The 18,276-nt window shown below is 41.7% G+C and overlaps 1 protein-coding gene across 2 annotated transcripts in view; it reads right to left on the reverse strand.

The window, feature by feature from the left end:
* KIT (KIT proto-oncogene, receptor tyrosine kinase) overlaps positions 1 to 18,276 on the reverse strand; it is an 80,546-nt gene that overhangs the window by 44,789 nt on the left and 17,481 nt on the right. For both annotated transcript variants that reach the window (XM_037897767.2, XM_037897768.2), the window contains exon 2: positions 4,224 to 4,472. In XM_037897767.2, coding sequence (XP_037753695.1) covers positions 4,224 to 4,472 — 249 coding nt within the window. The remainder of the gene's footprint in view (positions 1 to 4,223; positions 4,473 to 18,276) is intronic.

Genomic DNA, 18,276 nt, shown 5'->3' on the forward strand with positions numbered 1-18,276 from the left:
ATTAATTTAAGTTTATTAAATTAACATTGCTAATAGAATTTTAGAAAACTTCCTTATTTTCTGACTGTGCACTATGCTGAGGTGCAGTAGTTCTAAAACTCAGTCACTTGAGAGTTTTGTGCAGGAAAAAAAAATCTTATTTTTTCTTTTATCTTTAAAGAGAGGAAATGTATGATCAAGTGAAAGTTGAACTGTAACCTCAATTATAATTATAATTTTCATTTCTAAAAAAGACAATCTAAATGAACACATATTGCTACCAGAGGAAATAGCAAAGTTAAAACTTCTCTCTCCCTAAAAATATTGGGGATATTTACATAAGCATCTGGTTAATCCACAGTATTGAAAAATTATGATGTAGTTATTCTGTATGACTGCTTACAATTTGTCATGTCAGTCAATCTACAGTACAGTAATATCTAATCTATTAAGTATTTTTATAACCAAAGTTGAAGTCCATGCTAGCTGCTAATTTTAAAATACTAATAATTTGCTCAACAATATTGAAAACCAAAAAATTAAGAGATTTCACAATGACTGTCAAAGTTTATTTATGCCCCAGGCTACAGTTTACATTGGAGGAGTAGAATTAGAACAAGTTTTGCTCATTTTATTTAAGTTGGTCTTCATGTAACTTATCCATCCACTATCCTGAAATTACTACAGGAACTTAAGAACTAGCACCAGAAAATAGAGACCCACAATGAGGATAGGAAGAAGAAAACAAGAGCATAGCATATTGTTTAACCAAAACAAGAATGAATAGCACATTTCAAGCTTGTTTTACTTATACTGTATACTTTAAAGAACTGTAGCCTAGAGAACTTTGCAGTCAGAGATGGAGTCAGCTGAGGACAGAACATCTAATCTGCAACATTCTGTGGAAGGATAAAGTTACATAGAGCTCACTGGCCTAGTTGCAATATGAAGACATAGCATTAACTGTGCTTCTTTTCAAGTGGCAGAAACCCCCCAAAATTGAACGCAAAAGCAGCTCAGGCCAAGACCCTTACTGTAGGCTTAATGTCTTGCACCAAGAGTTTAATGGCTTCCAAATAAGATGGTAGCATACAGAGAAGCACTGAATCCCTCCAAAACCAGAAGACAATCTCAATGAACTCAAGAATAATCCATGCTGGCAAAAGCTTAAGCAATCCGTTTCCTCCTACTCAACTTCATCCTGGCTGGGTTCAGGTGCAGGAGGGTTCCCTAGGAAAAAGAGGTCCTTGGATGTGTGATAAGTGAAGTAACAGCTGGTTCACAGACAGCTGGAATTGGTGTCAAAGCCAGGGTTGAAGTGAGCAGAATTACCAAGGCTTGATCCTGTACAATCTTCCTAGATCATTCTGGAAATGGGGAGGGAAAGACGGGATGGCACAAATCAATTTGTCTAAGGGAATGAAGACATCTAAAAGGATTACACATATACTTTCCTCACTCCCCCATCTCATCCCACCGACATCTTGGGCAGTACTCCTGCTCCTCCAACACAAAATGAGTTGCTTATAATTGTATTCACCCAGCTTGCTTTTTATATAAAAGTGTCTGAGATGATTGTCCTCCATTTTATTTACCTAGAAGGGGTTAATAATTGCCTCCATCTAGACAATGGAGTTGCAAGTTCCCTGCTTCTACATGTTTAAATAGGTGGTCATTGTCCTGTTGTCTATCAACACTGCATGATTTCTGATCAAAGAATAAAGAGTGTGTGCCATGAATGACCCAAGCTCTGAAAGACAGATGATTAGTCTATATTACCCTCTGCCTTTGAAGGCTGGAATACCAGCTATAGAAATCCTGATGGTGAAATTGTGATGTCGATATCCACCATTGTAGCAAACAGAGGACTTTTTTGGAGACATTACCACATTGTTCATGTTGTCCTATGATTTCTAACTGTGTAAAAGGAAAGCCTGATAGTGTTTCATGTAGAGTTGAATGCTCTGTACTGTCATTATGTCTGCATAGGATATCATCAAGCCCACGATTTGAAGGGCATGCCACACAACGCTGCAGGAACATGACATGGCTTGAAAAAATAATTTCTTTTACCTCCAGAAGCCTATTTGTCCCAGGTGAGTGAGGAATCTGACAAAGGGGTTAACCAAGTCTTGTGTGATTGCCAGAAAGCTTCTCTGATAATTCATTGCAAAACCATGTTCATTTGACAGCACTGGTTTGCTATCTTTCATTCTGAGGTGAAGAATATCCCACTAGTAGGTCATTCTTGTAATGGGAAATATGAATGCCTTCCTCATCAAAGTTGGTTATGATAGCTACCATGAGGTTTAAGAAAATCTGTATGATAGATAAATGTGTCCATCACATACTGGCATTGGCATGTCTGACTTCATTTGTCATGATCCATGAGAAACAAAAGTATGACTTGCTCTGAGGAAGAAACAAGAGAATGTCCCCAGTGCTAGAGAACATTTGAATGGCCTCCAAGGATTCCAGGTTACTGGATGGATAAGATGGTAGGGAGAAAGCTCGTATGGAACTGGAGAGATGGCAAAGTCCAGCACTACCACTGAACTCTTGGTCTCAGACAGCTGATGGTTTGAAGGCAGATTGTGAGTGGGTGGAATGAAGAATAAATCTGTTCATACACAGGTCATAAGGTCTAAAGGAACCCAACATAGTATGTTCTTGCAAAGTCTACATGCATTTCTTGGGAAGGGGGGTTCCAGAGTTTTAGGTTAGCTTTTTGGTCAGGTCAGCTGGATAGTTAGGCCTTGTCCTGGAATTGTGAAGTGAAGAAGAGGAAGAAATTTATCCATGAAAGAAGGATGGCTGTTCTGAGGACTTGGTAGCTTTGCATTTCTTCAGAAACGCCACAGGGCCACATAGACTACCTTTGAGAATATTCCATCTGGAGAAAATCCCCTGCCAGGCTATGCTGGCTTCTCTGTCCTTGTGAAGCAGTTCCAGAAGGATTACCAGGCCCCTAAGCAACTTCCCTCACCTCTCCCAGGGACTGCTGGCTGGAGGTGGAGAAAGAGAAACACTAGTTGCAATAGGAAAGGCCACACACATACACACAAAAAACCCCCACCAACAGGAAAAGAGGGCAGCCTGAGCCACATGGGCTCAGGCAAGAGAATGGGTTGCCCTAGAAATCAGCGGAGTCAGCCCACTTGAGGCACATAAACTGGCTAAGTTGGCTGAGAGCCAGTGAGGCCATCTGTCAGAATCCAACAAGTCACAGAAGGGAGGAAAACCAGAGGAAAAGACAGAGGTGGGTAAAAGGCAATAACAGTTCAAGAAAAAGTATCACAAGACAGGCAGGTACCCACTATTGAAAGGTGTACAAGAGTTAGTCAGAACTGCTTGAACTAAAACAGAGGCCGCATGCAAGATGATTCTTTGCTACCCACTGGCTTATACAAAGGAGCGTTTAGGTACTAACATTTGTAACAAACTGCCTCAGTAAGCCAGAGGGTCGGGTCAAACCTTTAGTGACTACAGACTAGTGGATGTAAAGAATAATAACTTTTAAAATTCTACAAAGAATAAAATTAAGGAAGAAATAAGTTTTTTGCTCTCTGTACGGAACAACCCACCCAAATGATTTTAGTTCATTTTTTTAAAATGGTATCCAAATTCTCCTTCCAGAAGCCAAGTTTTTGCATATAACGGTGAAGATTTATATGGAAACGCTACCGAAAACTTCCTGTGACTACAATGACCCTAGCAAGCATCGTCTAATGTAAATACCTAACTTCTCCCTGTATGTGTTACACCATTTCTCATCCCCTGGCGTTATTGAACATTGCTGAAATATGTTGCGTTATTTTGAATATATTAAGTTCCTGCTAGGACTATTTATTATTATTATTATTATTATTTTTATTTTGGCTTAAGTCTTTTCTTTACCTGAGCTTATCAGACAATCCAAGTCTATGATTGTAGTGTATCATAAAGGACCATTGTCCGACCTCCTGCACATGCCCAGCCACAGAACCTAACCCATCCACTCCTGTAATAGACTCATAACCTTCGGCTGAGTTACTGCAGTCCTCAAATCGTGATTTACAGACTGTAGTAGCTCAGAGCCCTACCTATCTAGCGTCCCATCTCTGGCCATGGATTCCTCATGAATTTGGAATACAATTTAAACAGCTTTACTACAGTTTCCGAGTACTCATACGCAAAGGGACACACCAGACTCCAATTATGTGCTTTGGAAGGGAAGAAGGGGAAAAATACACATACAAATTTACCTTTAACAAAAACATAAATGGAGGTGTTCAAACTCTCTTTGTTTTTGCATATGTATCTGCCTGTGTCTTTGGCTGATGCATTTTTTATGTACCACTCCTTATTATTGAAATGTCTTGGTTTTCCTGAAGAGTCTGAGTTCTGAAAATCCCAAGTCACTGGACCATCATCATTGCATCTCAATCTTACTTCTTGTCCGCTATTCACAACTAAGGAAGATTTTTCTGGAGTAATAGAAGGTATTGTACCACCTGGCAGAGAAACAAAATGCAGTATACATTGCTATATTTATTGGTCTTGTTTTAACAAATGAAAATATTTACCTGATCATTTAAGTATAATTTTAGATTTTGTGCCTTAAAAAATACATAGTATTACACTTCATTAATTCTACAAGTTTCTATAGACAGCTCATAACTAAAGACCCCGGCCCATATGCACAGAGCTTGCAGCCACTGCAGATGGAAACTGGGTTAAATAAATAGTCTGGAAACTAGTTCCAGCTAAAACAGTTTCTGTCATAGTTTGGCTTGTCAATAGGGACAGAGCAAACAATTTTAACATGAAACTACATTTGTGAACTTGATTCTACCATGATTTGGTTTCAAGAGCCAAAAGATGACCTCTGATGGTATTTTTAATTGAGTGTTGTCAAGATTTAAACTCTCTTTGCCCAGTATTTATTACTGTTTTAGCTGCTTTGCAATAGGAACTGCAACTACATCTATTCTGTCTGTATATGGCTTCAGTGTAAAGTTTACAATACATTTATTTTCTTTGATGAAATACTAATTTGTAACCTCTTATAGAAGTAAGTACTCAATATAATGCAGGTATTCCTACACCTCCTGTTGCTTGCATCATTAGAGGAACTGTTTTCTTCCAGTAGAGCAAGCCCCCTCAAGTCACAAAAGTATCATCTCTTTCACTGCACATACCCTGGTCTACCCTGATTGCAGCTTTAAAAAAGGTTCTGAGAAAGTACTGCTATGCAAACTATTATCCCCCAAATGTAAAATGTAAAACATTTTCCCACCCGAAAACCAACCAAGAGCATATTAAGGCCTGTCTGTCTAAAATGTATTTAAATAAGCCAAATAGTTTTTTGCTGAGCTAGCATATCCCATGTTTCAGCCTAAAGAAATTCAAAATGAGTTTAGAAAATGGGAGTTCCTATGGGGAATGAAGACAAACTCTTACTAATGTTGACCTGTCTGAACCACACATATCATATTAAATTTATGCAAATTATGCTGAGGTCTTGTGACAGCAATCTATGCCTACCCTGACACCCTTAAGAATATGTATTTAGTCAGGTGAATGACCATCTGTTTATCTCATGATAACTGTCCATACATTAAAATATATTTAAAAAAATTCAGCCAGACTTGATGACCAATAGGCACATATACTGGTAGAAATTTACTGCAGTTGGCGATACAATGTCCATTAGTTTTCTTTCAAAAACACACACAATTCTGATGTGGTGAATTTCCCTACCAATAGGGACAATACCACAAGTTCAATCAAAACACGCTATAATTAGTTTGGACCCGATTATATTCCATCCTTAATTCATTTATCTCTCAGCTTTAGTGGCTCTTAAGGGTATATAAATGGATTAAGATCAAGTCAGATAAATGCTCCTGTTGCTGAGAAATCCAAAAACAATGGAAGAGTATAAGGGAAAGAATGACGGTCAGAACTCCTTCAGATTTTAACTATTTTGTTTGCAGGCTGGATTTCTGGACTGAGATCTCTCTGTCATTGCTGATTAAAGGCATTTATCACTGCTCAACTAGAAAGATAAACATTTTCCTTAATCCATATGAAGATCTTCAATCCATACATACAGAAATAGCAGAATTGGTATGAAGTATCTTAAAATATAATCATGTCCACTTCCAACAAAGAGGCAGACAACATCGCTGCACAGCCATACTCCATGTTCATGGCTCTGCCATACTTAGTCTGCTTTGACTATTGCATATAATATTTCAAGTCAGGAGTTCAAAGTCTACTATGACAGGTTTCAGAGTAACAGCTGTGTTAGTCTCTATTCACAAAAAGAAAAGGAGTACTTGTGGCACCTTAGAGACTAACCAATTTATTTGAGCATAAGCTTTCGTGAGCTACAGCTCACTTCATCGGATGCATACTGTGGAAAATACAGAAGATGTTCTTATACATACAAACCATGAAAAAATGGGTGTTTACCACTACAAAAGGTTTTCTCTCCCCCCACCCCACTCTCCTGCTGGTAATAGCTTATCTAAAGTGATCACTCTCCTTACAATGTGTATGATAATCAAGGTGGGCCATTTCCAGCACAAATCCAGGGTTAAACAAGAACGTCGGGGGGGGGGGGGGGGGGACAAGGGGAAATAACTTAGGCTTGAATAGAGACTGGGAGTGGCTAAGTCATTATGCAAGGTAACCTAATTGTATCTAATTTGCAAATGAATTCCAATTCAACAGTCTCTCGCTGGAGTCTGGTTTTGAAGTTTTTCTGTTGTAATATCGCAACTTTCGTGTCTGTAATCGCGTGACCAGAGAGATTGAAGTGTTCTCCGACTGGTTTATGAATGTTATAATTCTTGACATCTGATTTGTGTCCATTTATTCTTTTACGTAGAGACTGTCCAGTTTGACCAATGTACATGGCAGAGGGGCATTGCTGGCACATGATGGCATATATCACACTGGTAGATGTACAGGTGAACGAGCCTCTGATAGTGTGGCTGATGTTATTAGGCCCTGTGATGGTGTCCCCTGAATAGATATGTGGGCACAGTTGGCAACGGGCTTTGTTGCAAGGATAGGTTCCTGGGTTAGTGGTTCTGTTGTGTGGTATGTGGTTGCTAGTGAGTATTTGCTTCAGGTTGGGGGCTGTCTGTAGGCAAGGACTGGCCTTTCTCCCAAGATTTGTGAGAGTGTTGGGTCATCCTTAAGGATAGGTGGTAGATCCTTAATAATGCGTTGGAGGGGTTTTAGTTGGGAGCTGAAGGTGACGGCTAGTGGCGTTCTGTTGTCTTCTTTGTTAGGCCTGTCCTGTAGTAGGTGACTTCTGGGAACTCTTCTGGCTCTGTCAATCTGTTTCTTCACTTCCGCAGGGGGGTATTATAGTTGTAAGAATGCTTGACAGAGATCTTGTATGTGTTTGTCTCTGTCTGAGGGGTTGGAGCAAATGTGGTTGTATCACAGAGCTTGGCTGTAGACAATGGATCGTGTGGTGTGGTCTGGGTGAAAGCTGGAGGCATGTAGGTAGGAATAGCGGTCAGTAGGTTTCCGGTATAGGGTGGTGTTTATGTGACCATCGTTTATTAGCACTGTAGTGTCCAGGAAGTGGATCTCTTGTGTGGACTGGACCAGGCTGAGGTTGATGGGGGGATGGAAATTGTTGAAATCATGGTGGAATTCCTCAAGGGCTTCTTTTCCATGGGTCCAGATGATGAAGATGTCATCAATATAGCGCAAGTAGAGTAGGGGCGTTAGGGGACGAGAGCTGAGGAAGTGTTGTTCTAAATCAGCCATAAAAATGTTGGCATACTGTGGGGCCATGCGGGTACCCATAGCAGTGCCGCTGATTTGAAGGTATACATTGTCCCCAAATGTAAAATAGTTATGGGTAAGGACAAAGTCACAAAGTTCAGCCACCAGGTTAGCCGTGACATTATCGGGGATAGTGTTCTTGATGGCTTGTAGTCCATCTTTGTGTGGAATGTTGGTGTAGAGGGCTTCTACATCCATAGTGACCAGGATGGTGTTATCAGGAAGATCACCGATGGATTGTAGTTTCCTCAGGAAGTCAGTGGTGTCTCAAAGGTTAGGGTTAGGGTTAGGGTTAGGCCTGAGGAGGGAGTCTACATAGCCAGACAATCCTGCTGTCAGGGTGCCAATGCCTGAGATGATGGGGCGCCCAGGATTTCCAGGTTTATGAATCTTGGGTAGTAGATAGAATATCCCAGGTCGGGGTTCCAGGGGTGTGTCTGTGCGGATTTGATCTTGTGCTTTTTCAGGGAGTTTCTTGAGCAAATGCTGTAGTTTCTTTTGGTAATTCTCAGTGGGATCAGAGGGTAATGGCTTGTAGAAAGTGGTGTTGGAGAGCTGCCGAGCAGCCTCTTGTTCATATTCCGACCTATTCATGATGACAACAGCACCTCCTTTGTCAGCCTTTTTGATTATGATGTCAGAGTTGTTTCTGAGGCTGTGGATGGCATTGTGTTCTGCACGGCTGAGGTTGTGGGGCAAGTGATGCTGCTTTTCCACAATTTCAGCCCGTGCACGTCGGTGGAAGCACTCTATGTAGAAGTCCAGTCTACTGTCTCGGCCTTCAGGAGGGGTCCACCTAGAATCCTTCTTTTTGTAGTGTTGGTAGGGAGGTCTCTGTGGATTAATATGTTGTTCAGAGGTGTGTTGAAAATATTCCTTGAGTCGGAGACGTCGAAAATAGGATTCTAGGTCACCACAGAACTGTATCATGTTCGTGGGGGTGGAGGGGCAGAAGGAGAGGCCCCGAGATAGGACAGCTGCTTCTGCTGTCTACTATGTTTATAGTAGGCTCCCATCTTGCGCCTCCGACAAGCTGCTGAACACACTCAGCTTCCAGCAGGTACTGAGACACAGGACCTGTCCCAATGTTTACAGCAAAGCCTGTATGTCCAGTGTAGCAATGTAAGTTTCATGTGCTGGGGTTGGGGGGGAAGGAAAGGAGCAGTGGTAACAAACATACGATAGCATTTAGAAAGCAAAATCCATGATTTATGAATGCTCCAGTAACAGACGATCTACATTTCAGGGCATTGATACAGAAAATATAGGACAATTATTTCTAAGCAACATAGAATAACAGGCTTCTGCCCCAAAGTTTTTACGACCTAAATTAAACTTAACGTACTGAGTGATGTCATCAAACTAAGGATCTGATCCAAAGCTCATTGAAATCAATGGCAAGGCATTGCATGTGCATCTGTTACGGAAGGGAGTTGGAGAATGAGGGTTATAAAAGTGAAAGAAAACAAGATATGCTTAGTATTACGTATCTAAAAATCTCTGATCCTTAAAGAAAAGAAGACTAATTAATTTAAAGTAGTATGGTTTATAGGTAGTAAGATGAAGGCTGGGTGTGTATGTCTCTGGGAAGAGTGATTAAGTGATGGAAGCCTGAAGATTTTTTTTCAACAGTTTCTGATCCCCCTAATCCCAAACAGATTGTATACACCTTTTTAACATCAGAAACAGGACTATGCCTACAGTTGGTTTTGAACAGAGCTGGGGCACATGTAGGAGTAAACGACAGACACATGAAGTTAGTGTTCCATAGCTAAACAGTCACTTTCACCCATCCCGATTGCCTTAGTTTATCAAAGCTTGTTTAATTATTAGAATGCTGGGATCAACTGTGAGCAATACTGTTTATTGAAAAAAAGAACTGAAGTACCCTGGAAAAGACTTTGTAAGCCACAAATTTGCGGGGTGGGGTATTTGGCAATAGCGACTGCTGCAACAGAAGGGAGAGCTGGAAAATAGGGCTGAAGGAATTAGAGAATGATACGGCTCTAGAGAATACTGATGGAGAGAGAGATAATAATAGCAAGTCAAAAGGGAGGGATCCTACAAAGATCAGGAGATGTAAAAACAAAAAAAGCTTTGCTTCTGGAGCAAGTAACAGTGGAAAAATCTTAAGTGTGGAATCCTGATGGATTCTTGTTAGCTTCAAGCCATTTGAGCTGTAGTGCTTGTGTGACAGGGAAAGGCACTGACAGGTGGAAATTTACATCATGTTCGTAAGCACCTTTGTGTTGCCCCAAGCTGCCAACCACATCAAAGAGATTAGACTGCAGTTGAAGAATGAGACTAGGAGTCAGGAGATCTGGGTTCTACTCCTAGCTCTGACACAGGCTTCCTGTGTAACCTGGTCCCAATCACTGAACCTTTCTGTGCCTCAGTTTCCCCCTTGCCATACAATTATCAAATATTAATGGAATTGGGAGTTTATAGCAGGTCTGCAACGCACAAAAGTGACCAGGGTACACTTTCAGAAGTGATTCTTAGAAAATCTGTTTGAGAAGATTCAGCCAAAAACACCATCAGGAATATAACTTAGTTGAGCTCTACAGTAGAACCAATATCATGTGAAAGACATTAACTGAAATGTAATACACACTTCAATATACAGATTCCTATTATCCTAATTTTCTTACAATTATGTTATCTTTTAGTTCAAAAGACATGTCGCTGGCAAGACAAAGGAAGCTGAGAGACTAAAGGACTTTAAAAGTGGACGGAGAAAAGGAGATAGGGTGTTGGTTCTCCCACCCCCCACCCCCCTTTAACTTGCAAGTAGTCTACAAGGAAGAACCTGCATTGGGAGGAAAATGGCATGTTGCCAACACCACTACTAACTCTTCCTCTGCCTGCTCCTGAGGGAGCCCCCACACCAGCCAGGCATACTGACCCTGGAGGCTTCCACCCAGGCCCTGGTCTTGACTTGCTGGGAATGAAGCCTGCACATGCCCGCCGACAAAAGCTAGGCAAGGAGATCACCCCAGTGAGAGAGGTGTCTGTTGGTGGAGTCCCTCAGGAAGCAGGCAAGAGAGCTGCAAAAAGAGGTAGCTTGTCTAAATATCCCCTGGGAGCACAAGGATTTCATCACCAGGATGCACAGAGGATGCTAGCCAACTACAGCAGCACAAGAGGAAGGAGAACCAGCTGCTCTATGAGGAGGAAACTGGCTTCTGACCACTTGGGGAGTAGACAGTGCTCCACCCTCCACCCAGATTCCCCATCCATCATGGTCAAGCACCAGTATAATATACTGGAAACAGGTGGGGAGGGGCAGACCCCAATGTCTGAAGAGGAGGAGCCACCAGCCCCAAGACTGGGACACTAACAGCCACTGCACCAAAAGGAAGAGGCATAGAGTGCTGGTGGTCAGGGACTCCCTTCTGAGGGGAATGGAGGCATCCATTTACTGTCCTGACAAAGTCCTGGGAGGCGTGCTACCTGCCTGAAGCCCACATCCAAGCCATTACAAAAAGGTTCTCGAGGCTCATCTGTCCCTCTGACCACTACCCCATGCTGCTCACTCATCCCAGTGGGCACTAATGACACTGCCAGGTATGACCCTGAGTAGTTCAGCAGTGACTACAGGGCTCTGGGAGCAAGGGTGAAGGAGTTGGGGGTTCAGGTGGTGTTCTTGTCCATCCTCCCAGTTGAGGGTAAGGGCCCAGGCAGGGATACATTTATTCCAGAGATGAATGCCTGATTGTGCAGATGTGTTATTGGAAGGGCTTTCACTTCCTTGACCATGAGATGCTGTTTTCAGGAAGCAGGACTGGGAAGAGATCGGATGCAGGGGTGCCATTTAGAGGGCGCATGGGGGGGCTTCTGCTTCCCCTCCACCGCCCTCCCTGAGTTTTGGCACATGTCCTAGCTCTAGTGTGGAATGTGACTTCTCCAGAGAAGAGGTGCTGCTCCCAGCTTGTGTCCCTGGGGCAGGGAGTCAGTGTTTTCTTTACAAACAGAGGTAGGGTGATTAAGAAAGGGCTGGAAATTAAAGTTAAATGAGCCTGTAAAACAGGAATCCCTCTGTGGGGGAGGGTAGGTGTTGAAGGGAAAACACAGCAGACTCAGAAGAAATATAGCCAAGGTTACATTCAGAAAAGAGAGCTGTGAAGGGGATAGGTATAAAGAAGGGGCCAAAACCAAGGCAAGGGATAGCATGTGGCACCATCACTGCAGATCGGAGTGCCTCACAGTGTCTAACCTATTTCTTCACACAGCCCCTTGGTGAGGTAGAGCAGTGCTGTTATCCCCATTATACAGTTGGAGCACTGAGGCACAGAGAGAATAAGGGCCAGGTTTTCAAAGGTATTTAGGCACCTAGTGAGATTTTCAAAAATGCTTAGAAGGTTAGATGCTTTGTAAACCTCACTAGATGCCTAGCTGCATCTTTGGGTCCCTAAAAGCCTTTTGAAACAATGTCCCTAAGGCACTGGTCTGAGGTCATAGAGGAAGTCCATGGGGGGGGGGGGTGTACAACCCAGCTCTCTCAGGCTGGTCCAATGGATAGGGAACTAGCCCCATCTTGACGTCTGATTTGTGTCCATTTATTCTTTTGCATAGAGACTGTCCAGTTTGGCCAAAGAATAAACGGACACAAATCACACGTCGAGAATTATAACATTCAAAAAACAGTTGGAGAACACTTCAACCACCCTGGACACTCAATAACAGACTTAAAAGTGGCAATTCTTCAACAAAAATACTTCAAAAACAGACTCCAACAAGAAACTGTAGAACTGGAATTAATTTGCAAACTAGACACCATCAAATTAGGCCCGAATAAAGACTGGGAGTGGATGAGTCACTACAAGAACTAAAAAATTTCCCCCTACTGTTACTCACACCTTCTTATCAACTCTTTGAAATGAGCCACTCTGATTATCATTACAAAAGTGATTTTTCGTCCTGTTGATAATAGCCCACTTTATTTGAATTGTCTCGACCCTCCGCTTGATAAGGCAACTCCCATCTTCTCATGTACTGTTATATATCCTCCTACTGTATTTTCCACTCCATACATCTGATGAAGTGGGCTTTAGCCCACAAAAGTTTACGCCCAAATAAATTTGTTAGTCTCTAAGGTGCCACTAGTACTCCTCGTTGTTTTTGCTGATACAGACTAACACCGCTACCACTCTGAAACCTTATAATTATTGTTTTCCTTGGACCCCAGCTCCTGGGGTCAAGTGGATATCTGATGATTTCAGCCTTCATTCTTAAAGAAAAGGTACGTTGCTAGCCCTTGTGGCTGTGGAGAAGCTTCACAATGTGACCCCAGTGCACCCTAAAGGCTTAAAAGACAGAAGGTAAATAAAAAGAACATCACATTATTATTTTTACATAATCTCATGATTTTTAAGTGAATCCCATGATTTTTGCTGAGCCTGACTCCGGATTTTTGAACATTTGGGGTTGGCACTACTGTGAAAGTGACTTGAAAAAGTGTCAGTTTCACTTCTGTTTAAAGTCAATTTTTAGTCTATTATTTGTACCATGGTAACACTCCTAAAGCCCAAGGCAGGTGCAGCATAAACTCACAGGGCCTTGTCCTCGTAGGATGTTTCCAGTAATTAAATGATCTATTCCCAGCTTGGTGAACTGCAAAAATTAAGCACCCTAAATGACAGAAAGTAATCTAGATTTTTCTACAGTTGTTTCAAGTGTTGTATTCAAGAGTAAGAATATACATTAAAATTTTAAATCTACTTAGTGTCTTAAGTTACTTGATGCAAGATATCAGAACATGTTAGTATTAGAGCTCAATGGGTCTAATATTTATTTAATTCTCTTTCTCTATATAGAAATTAGATAAAGTGCTCCTGTCAGCTAATTTCTAAGTTATTATCTGAAAAAAAAACCCTAGTTTTCAGGTGCCTAAGTAGTCCCTGGAATCGAAGTTAAAATCATCCCCTTCCCCCCGACCCCCAAATGTGAAATGGCACCCCTGAAGAGATGGAGTCCACTTACCTAAGAAGGGAAAGAGCATCTTCACACATCAACTCATTAAACTAGTGAGGAGGGTTTACTAGGTTCAAAGGGAGCAGGTGACAAAAGCCCACAGGTTAACATAAAAAAAAGCAAAGTTAACACAGGGTTAGATGTTTGGAGGGACAAGGAAAATTCAAATAGGGTCATATGAGTAAGAAGAGAGAAATCAGTAGGAGAATCTGCTCAACATCTTAGAGGTCTATACAGAAATGCAACAGAAAAAATTGGAAGTATTAGTACTTAAGCTAAGTTATCACTTAATTGGCATCACAGAGAGTTGGTGAGATAAATCTTATGACTTGAATATTGATATAGAGGGGTATAGAGTGTTCGGTAAGTACAAGCAGCGAAAAAAGGAAGGCAGTGTTGTGCTATACATCAAAAATATATACACTTGTTCATTAATGATCTGGAGGATGGTGTGGACTGCAGCCTCAGCAAGTTTGCAGATGACATTAAACTGGGAGGAGTTGTAGATACGCTGGAGGGTAGGGATAGGATACAGAGGGCCCTAGACAAATTAGAGGACTGGGCCAAAAGAAATCTGATGAGGTTCAACAAAGACAAGTGCAGAGTCCTGCACTTAGGACGGAAGAACTCCATGCGCTGCTACAGACTAGGGACCGAAGGGCGAGGCAGCAGTTCTGCAGAAAAGGACCTAGGGGTTACAGTGGACGAGAAGCTGGATATGAGTCAACAGTGTGTCCTTGTTGCCAACAAAGCCAATGGCATTTAGGGCTGTATAAGTTGGGGCATTGCCAGCAGATTGAGGGACGTGATCATTCCCCTCTAGTCAACATTGGTGAGGCCTCATCTGGAGTACTGTGTCCAGTTTTGGGCCCCACACTACAAGAACGATGTGGAAAAATTGGAAAGCGTCCAGCGGAGGGCAACAAATATGATTAGGGGACTGGAACACATGACTTATGAGGAGAGGCTGAGGGAACTGGGATTGTTTAATCTGCAGAAGAGAAGAATGAGTGGGGATTTGATAGCTGCTTTCAACTACCTGAAAGGGGGTTCCTAAGAGGATGGCTCTAGACTGTTCTCAGTGGTAGCAGATGACAGAACAAGGAGTAATGGTCTCAAGTTGCAGTGGGGGAGGTTTAGGTTGGATATTAGGAAAAACTTTTTCACTAGCAGGGTGGTGAAGCACTGGAATGCGTTACCTAGGGAGATGATGGAATCTCCTTCCTTTGAGGTTTTCAAGGTCAGGCTTGACAAAGCCCTGGCTGGGATGATTTAGTTGGGGATTGGCCCTGCTTTGAGCAGGGGGTTGGACTAGATGACCTCCTGAGGTCCCTTCCAACCCTGATATTCTATGATTCTAAGGCAGGAGTTCTCAACCTTTTTCTTTCTGAGGCTCCCCAAAATACTGTAAAAACTCCACAGCCCACCTGTGCCAGAACAACTGTTTTCCCGCATATAAAAACCAGGGCTGTCATTAAGGGGTAGCAAGCAGGGCAATGGCACCATGCCACAGGGGGCACCACAAAGCTAAGTTGCTCAAGCTTTGGCTTCAGCCCCGGGTGGTGGGGCTCGGGACCCTGGGTTGCAGTCCTGCGCAGCGGGGTTTTGGCTTTCTGCCCAGGCCCTAGCGAGTCTAATGCTGGCCATACTTCAGGGGACCCCCCTGGTTGAGAACCACTCTTCTAAGGTCTAGAAGGAGGTGAGAAGCAGACTAGTTGAAAGTTGCTGAGTAAAGATAAAAGAGAAAAAATAGGGGTATGTAGGGATCTATTATAGACAATCAAATCAGTAAGAGGAGCCAGATGATGCATTTCTAAAACAAACAATAGAAATATCCAAAACACAAGACCTGGTAGTAGTGGGAGACTTTAACTACTCAGACGTCTGTTGGAAAAATAATATGGCAAGACACAAAATGTCCAATAGGTTATTGGAGTGTGTTGGGAACAACTATTTGTTTCAGAAGATAGAGGAAGAAACCAGGGAAGCAGCCATTTTAAGGTATGTCTACACTGCAAAAAACAGACGAACAAAAAAAAAAACCCTAGCAGCAAATCTCAGAGCCCAGGTCAACTGACTCAGGATCGTGCTATCGGGCTAAAAATAGCTGTGCAGACATTTGAGCTTGGTTCGGAGCCTGGGCTCTGAGACTCTCCCCCCTCACTGCTATTATGGTCCCATAGCATGATCCCCAGAAGCCCAAGTCAGTTGACCTGGACTCTGAAACTCATTGCCATGGGTCATCTTTTTTTTTTTTTTCTTTCTTTTTTTTTTTGTTTGCAGTGCAGACATACCCCTAAATTTCATTCTGATAAAGAGGGAAAAATTGGTTGCAAATCTGCAGGTGGAACGCCATTTCGGGGTAAATGATCATGAAATGGTAGATTTCACTGTTCTAAGGAAAGAAAGGAATGAGAATGGTAGCATATGGACAATGGACTTCCAAAACGCAGACTTTAACAAACTCAGAGAACTGGTAGGTGAGCTTCTATGGGAAGAAAATCTAAGGGATAAAGGAGCTCAGGAGAGCTGGCAGTTTCTCAAAGAGATAATATTAAAGACTTGACTGCAAACTATCCCAATGCAAAGGAAAGAAAGAATAGTGAGAGGCCAATATGACTCCATCAGTAGCTCTTTAATTACCTGAAAATAAAAAAAGGAATCCTACAAAAAATGGAAACATGGACAAATTGCTAACGAGGAGTACAAAAGAATAGCAGAAGCACGTACTGACAAAATCAGAAAGGCTAAGGCACAAAATGAGTTACACCTAACAAGGAACATAAAATGCAAGAAGATGATCTTTAAATATTTTAGGAACAGGAGAAATATGAAGGAAAGTATAGGTCCTTTACTTAGTGGGGAAGGAGAGCTAATAACTGATGAAATCAAGAAGGCTGAGGTATTTAATGCCTATTTTGCTTTAGTCTTCACTCAAAAGGTGACCAGATACTCAACACAATTAATATTAACAAAGTATTCAAATTGGCAAAGCCTGATGAAATTCATCCTAAGGAACTAGCTGAAGGAATCTTGGAACTGTGAGCAATTATCTTTGCGAATTCATGGAGGACTACTGAGGTCCCAGAGTATTGGAGAAAATTAGTACTTATCTTTAAAAAGGGGGAAAAAAGATGACCCAGTGAATTACTGACCAGTTAGCCTAACTTCATTACCTGGAAAGATACTGAAAAAAATTATTAAACAATCAACTTGTAGACACCAAGAGGAAAAAAGATTTATAAGGAATAGCCAACATGGATTTGTCAAGAACAAATCATGCCAAACCAACCTACTTTCCTTCTTTGAAAGGATTACTGGCCCAGTGGATAGGGGGGAAGTAGTAGATATGATGTATCTTAATTTTAGTAAAGCTTTTGACACAGCCTCACATGCATAAGCAAACTAGTTCTCATAAGCAAACTAGAGAAATTACTATATGGTGGGTACACAACTGATTGAAAGACCATACTCAAAGAGTAATTATCACTGGTTTGCTGTCAAACTGAGGATATACCTAGTGAATACTCGCAGGAGTCAGTCCTCGTCTGATACTATTCAATATTTTCATTAATGACTTGGATAATGAAGTAGAGAGAGTATGCTTATAAAATCTGCGGATGACATCAAGCGGGGAGGAATTGCAAGCACATAGGAGGGCAGTATTAGAATTCAAAACAATCTTGACAAATTGGAGAATTGATCTGAAATCGACAAGATGAAATTCAATGAAGACAAGTTCAAAGTACTACTCTATGGAAGGAAAAATCAAATGCACAGCTTCAAAATAGGGAATAACTGGTGAGGCAGTAGTACTGTGAAAAGGATCTGTGGTTATAGTGGATCACAAATTGAACATGATTAAATTGCGAAAAAGGCTAATATTCTTGGGTTTATTAAAAGCAGTGTTATATGCAAGACCCGGGAGGTAATTGTCCTACTCTACTGGGCATGAGTGAGGTCAATTCTATGCACCACACTTTCAGAAAGATGTGGAAAAATTGGAGAGACTCCAAAGAAGAGCAACAAAAATGATAAAAGGTTTAGAAAACCTGATCTATGAAGAAAGGTTTTAAAAACTAGGCATATTTAGTCTTGAGAAAAAAAGTCTGAGGAGGAACTTGATAACACTCTTCAAATATGTAAAGGGCTGTTATAAAGAGGACTGAATGCCAGACAAGAAATAATGGGCTTAATCTGCAGCAAGGCAGACCTGGGTTAGATATTAGGAAAAACTTTCTTAATATAAGGATAGTTAAGCACTGAAATAAGATTCCAAGAGAGAATGTGGAATCCCCATCACTGCAGGTACTTAAGAACAGATTGAACAAACACCTCTCATTGATGGTCTCCTTGGTCCTGTCTCAGCGCAGGGGTCTGGACTAGATGACTTCTCAAGGTCCCTTCCAGTCCTACATTCCTACGTTCGCTGAAAGGCACCCCCCCAAAACCTTACATTTAACATTTTTTAAACTATCTTCCCCATTTCTTTGAAAATAGACATAAATCATAAAGCTAAAAATAGCAATG

Source organism: Chelonia mydas, chromosome 4 (assembly GCF_015237465.2).
Source record: "Chelonia mydas isolate rCheMyd1 chromosome 4, rCheMyd1.pri.v2, whole genome shotgun sequence".
In the NCBI taxonomy this organism is placed as follows: domain Eukaryota; kingdom Metazoa; phylum Chordata; order Testudines; family Cheloniidae; genus Chelonia; species Chelonia mydas.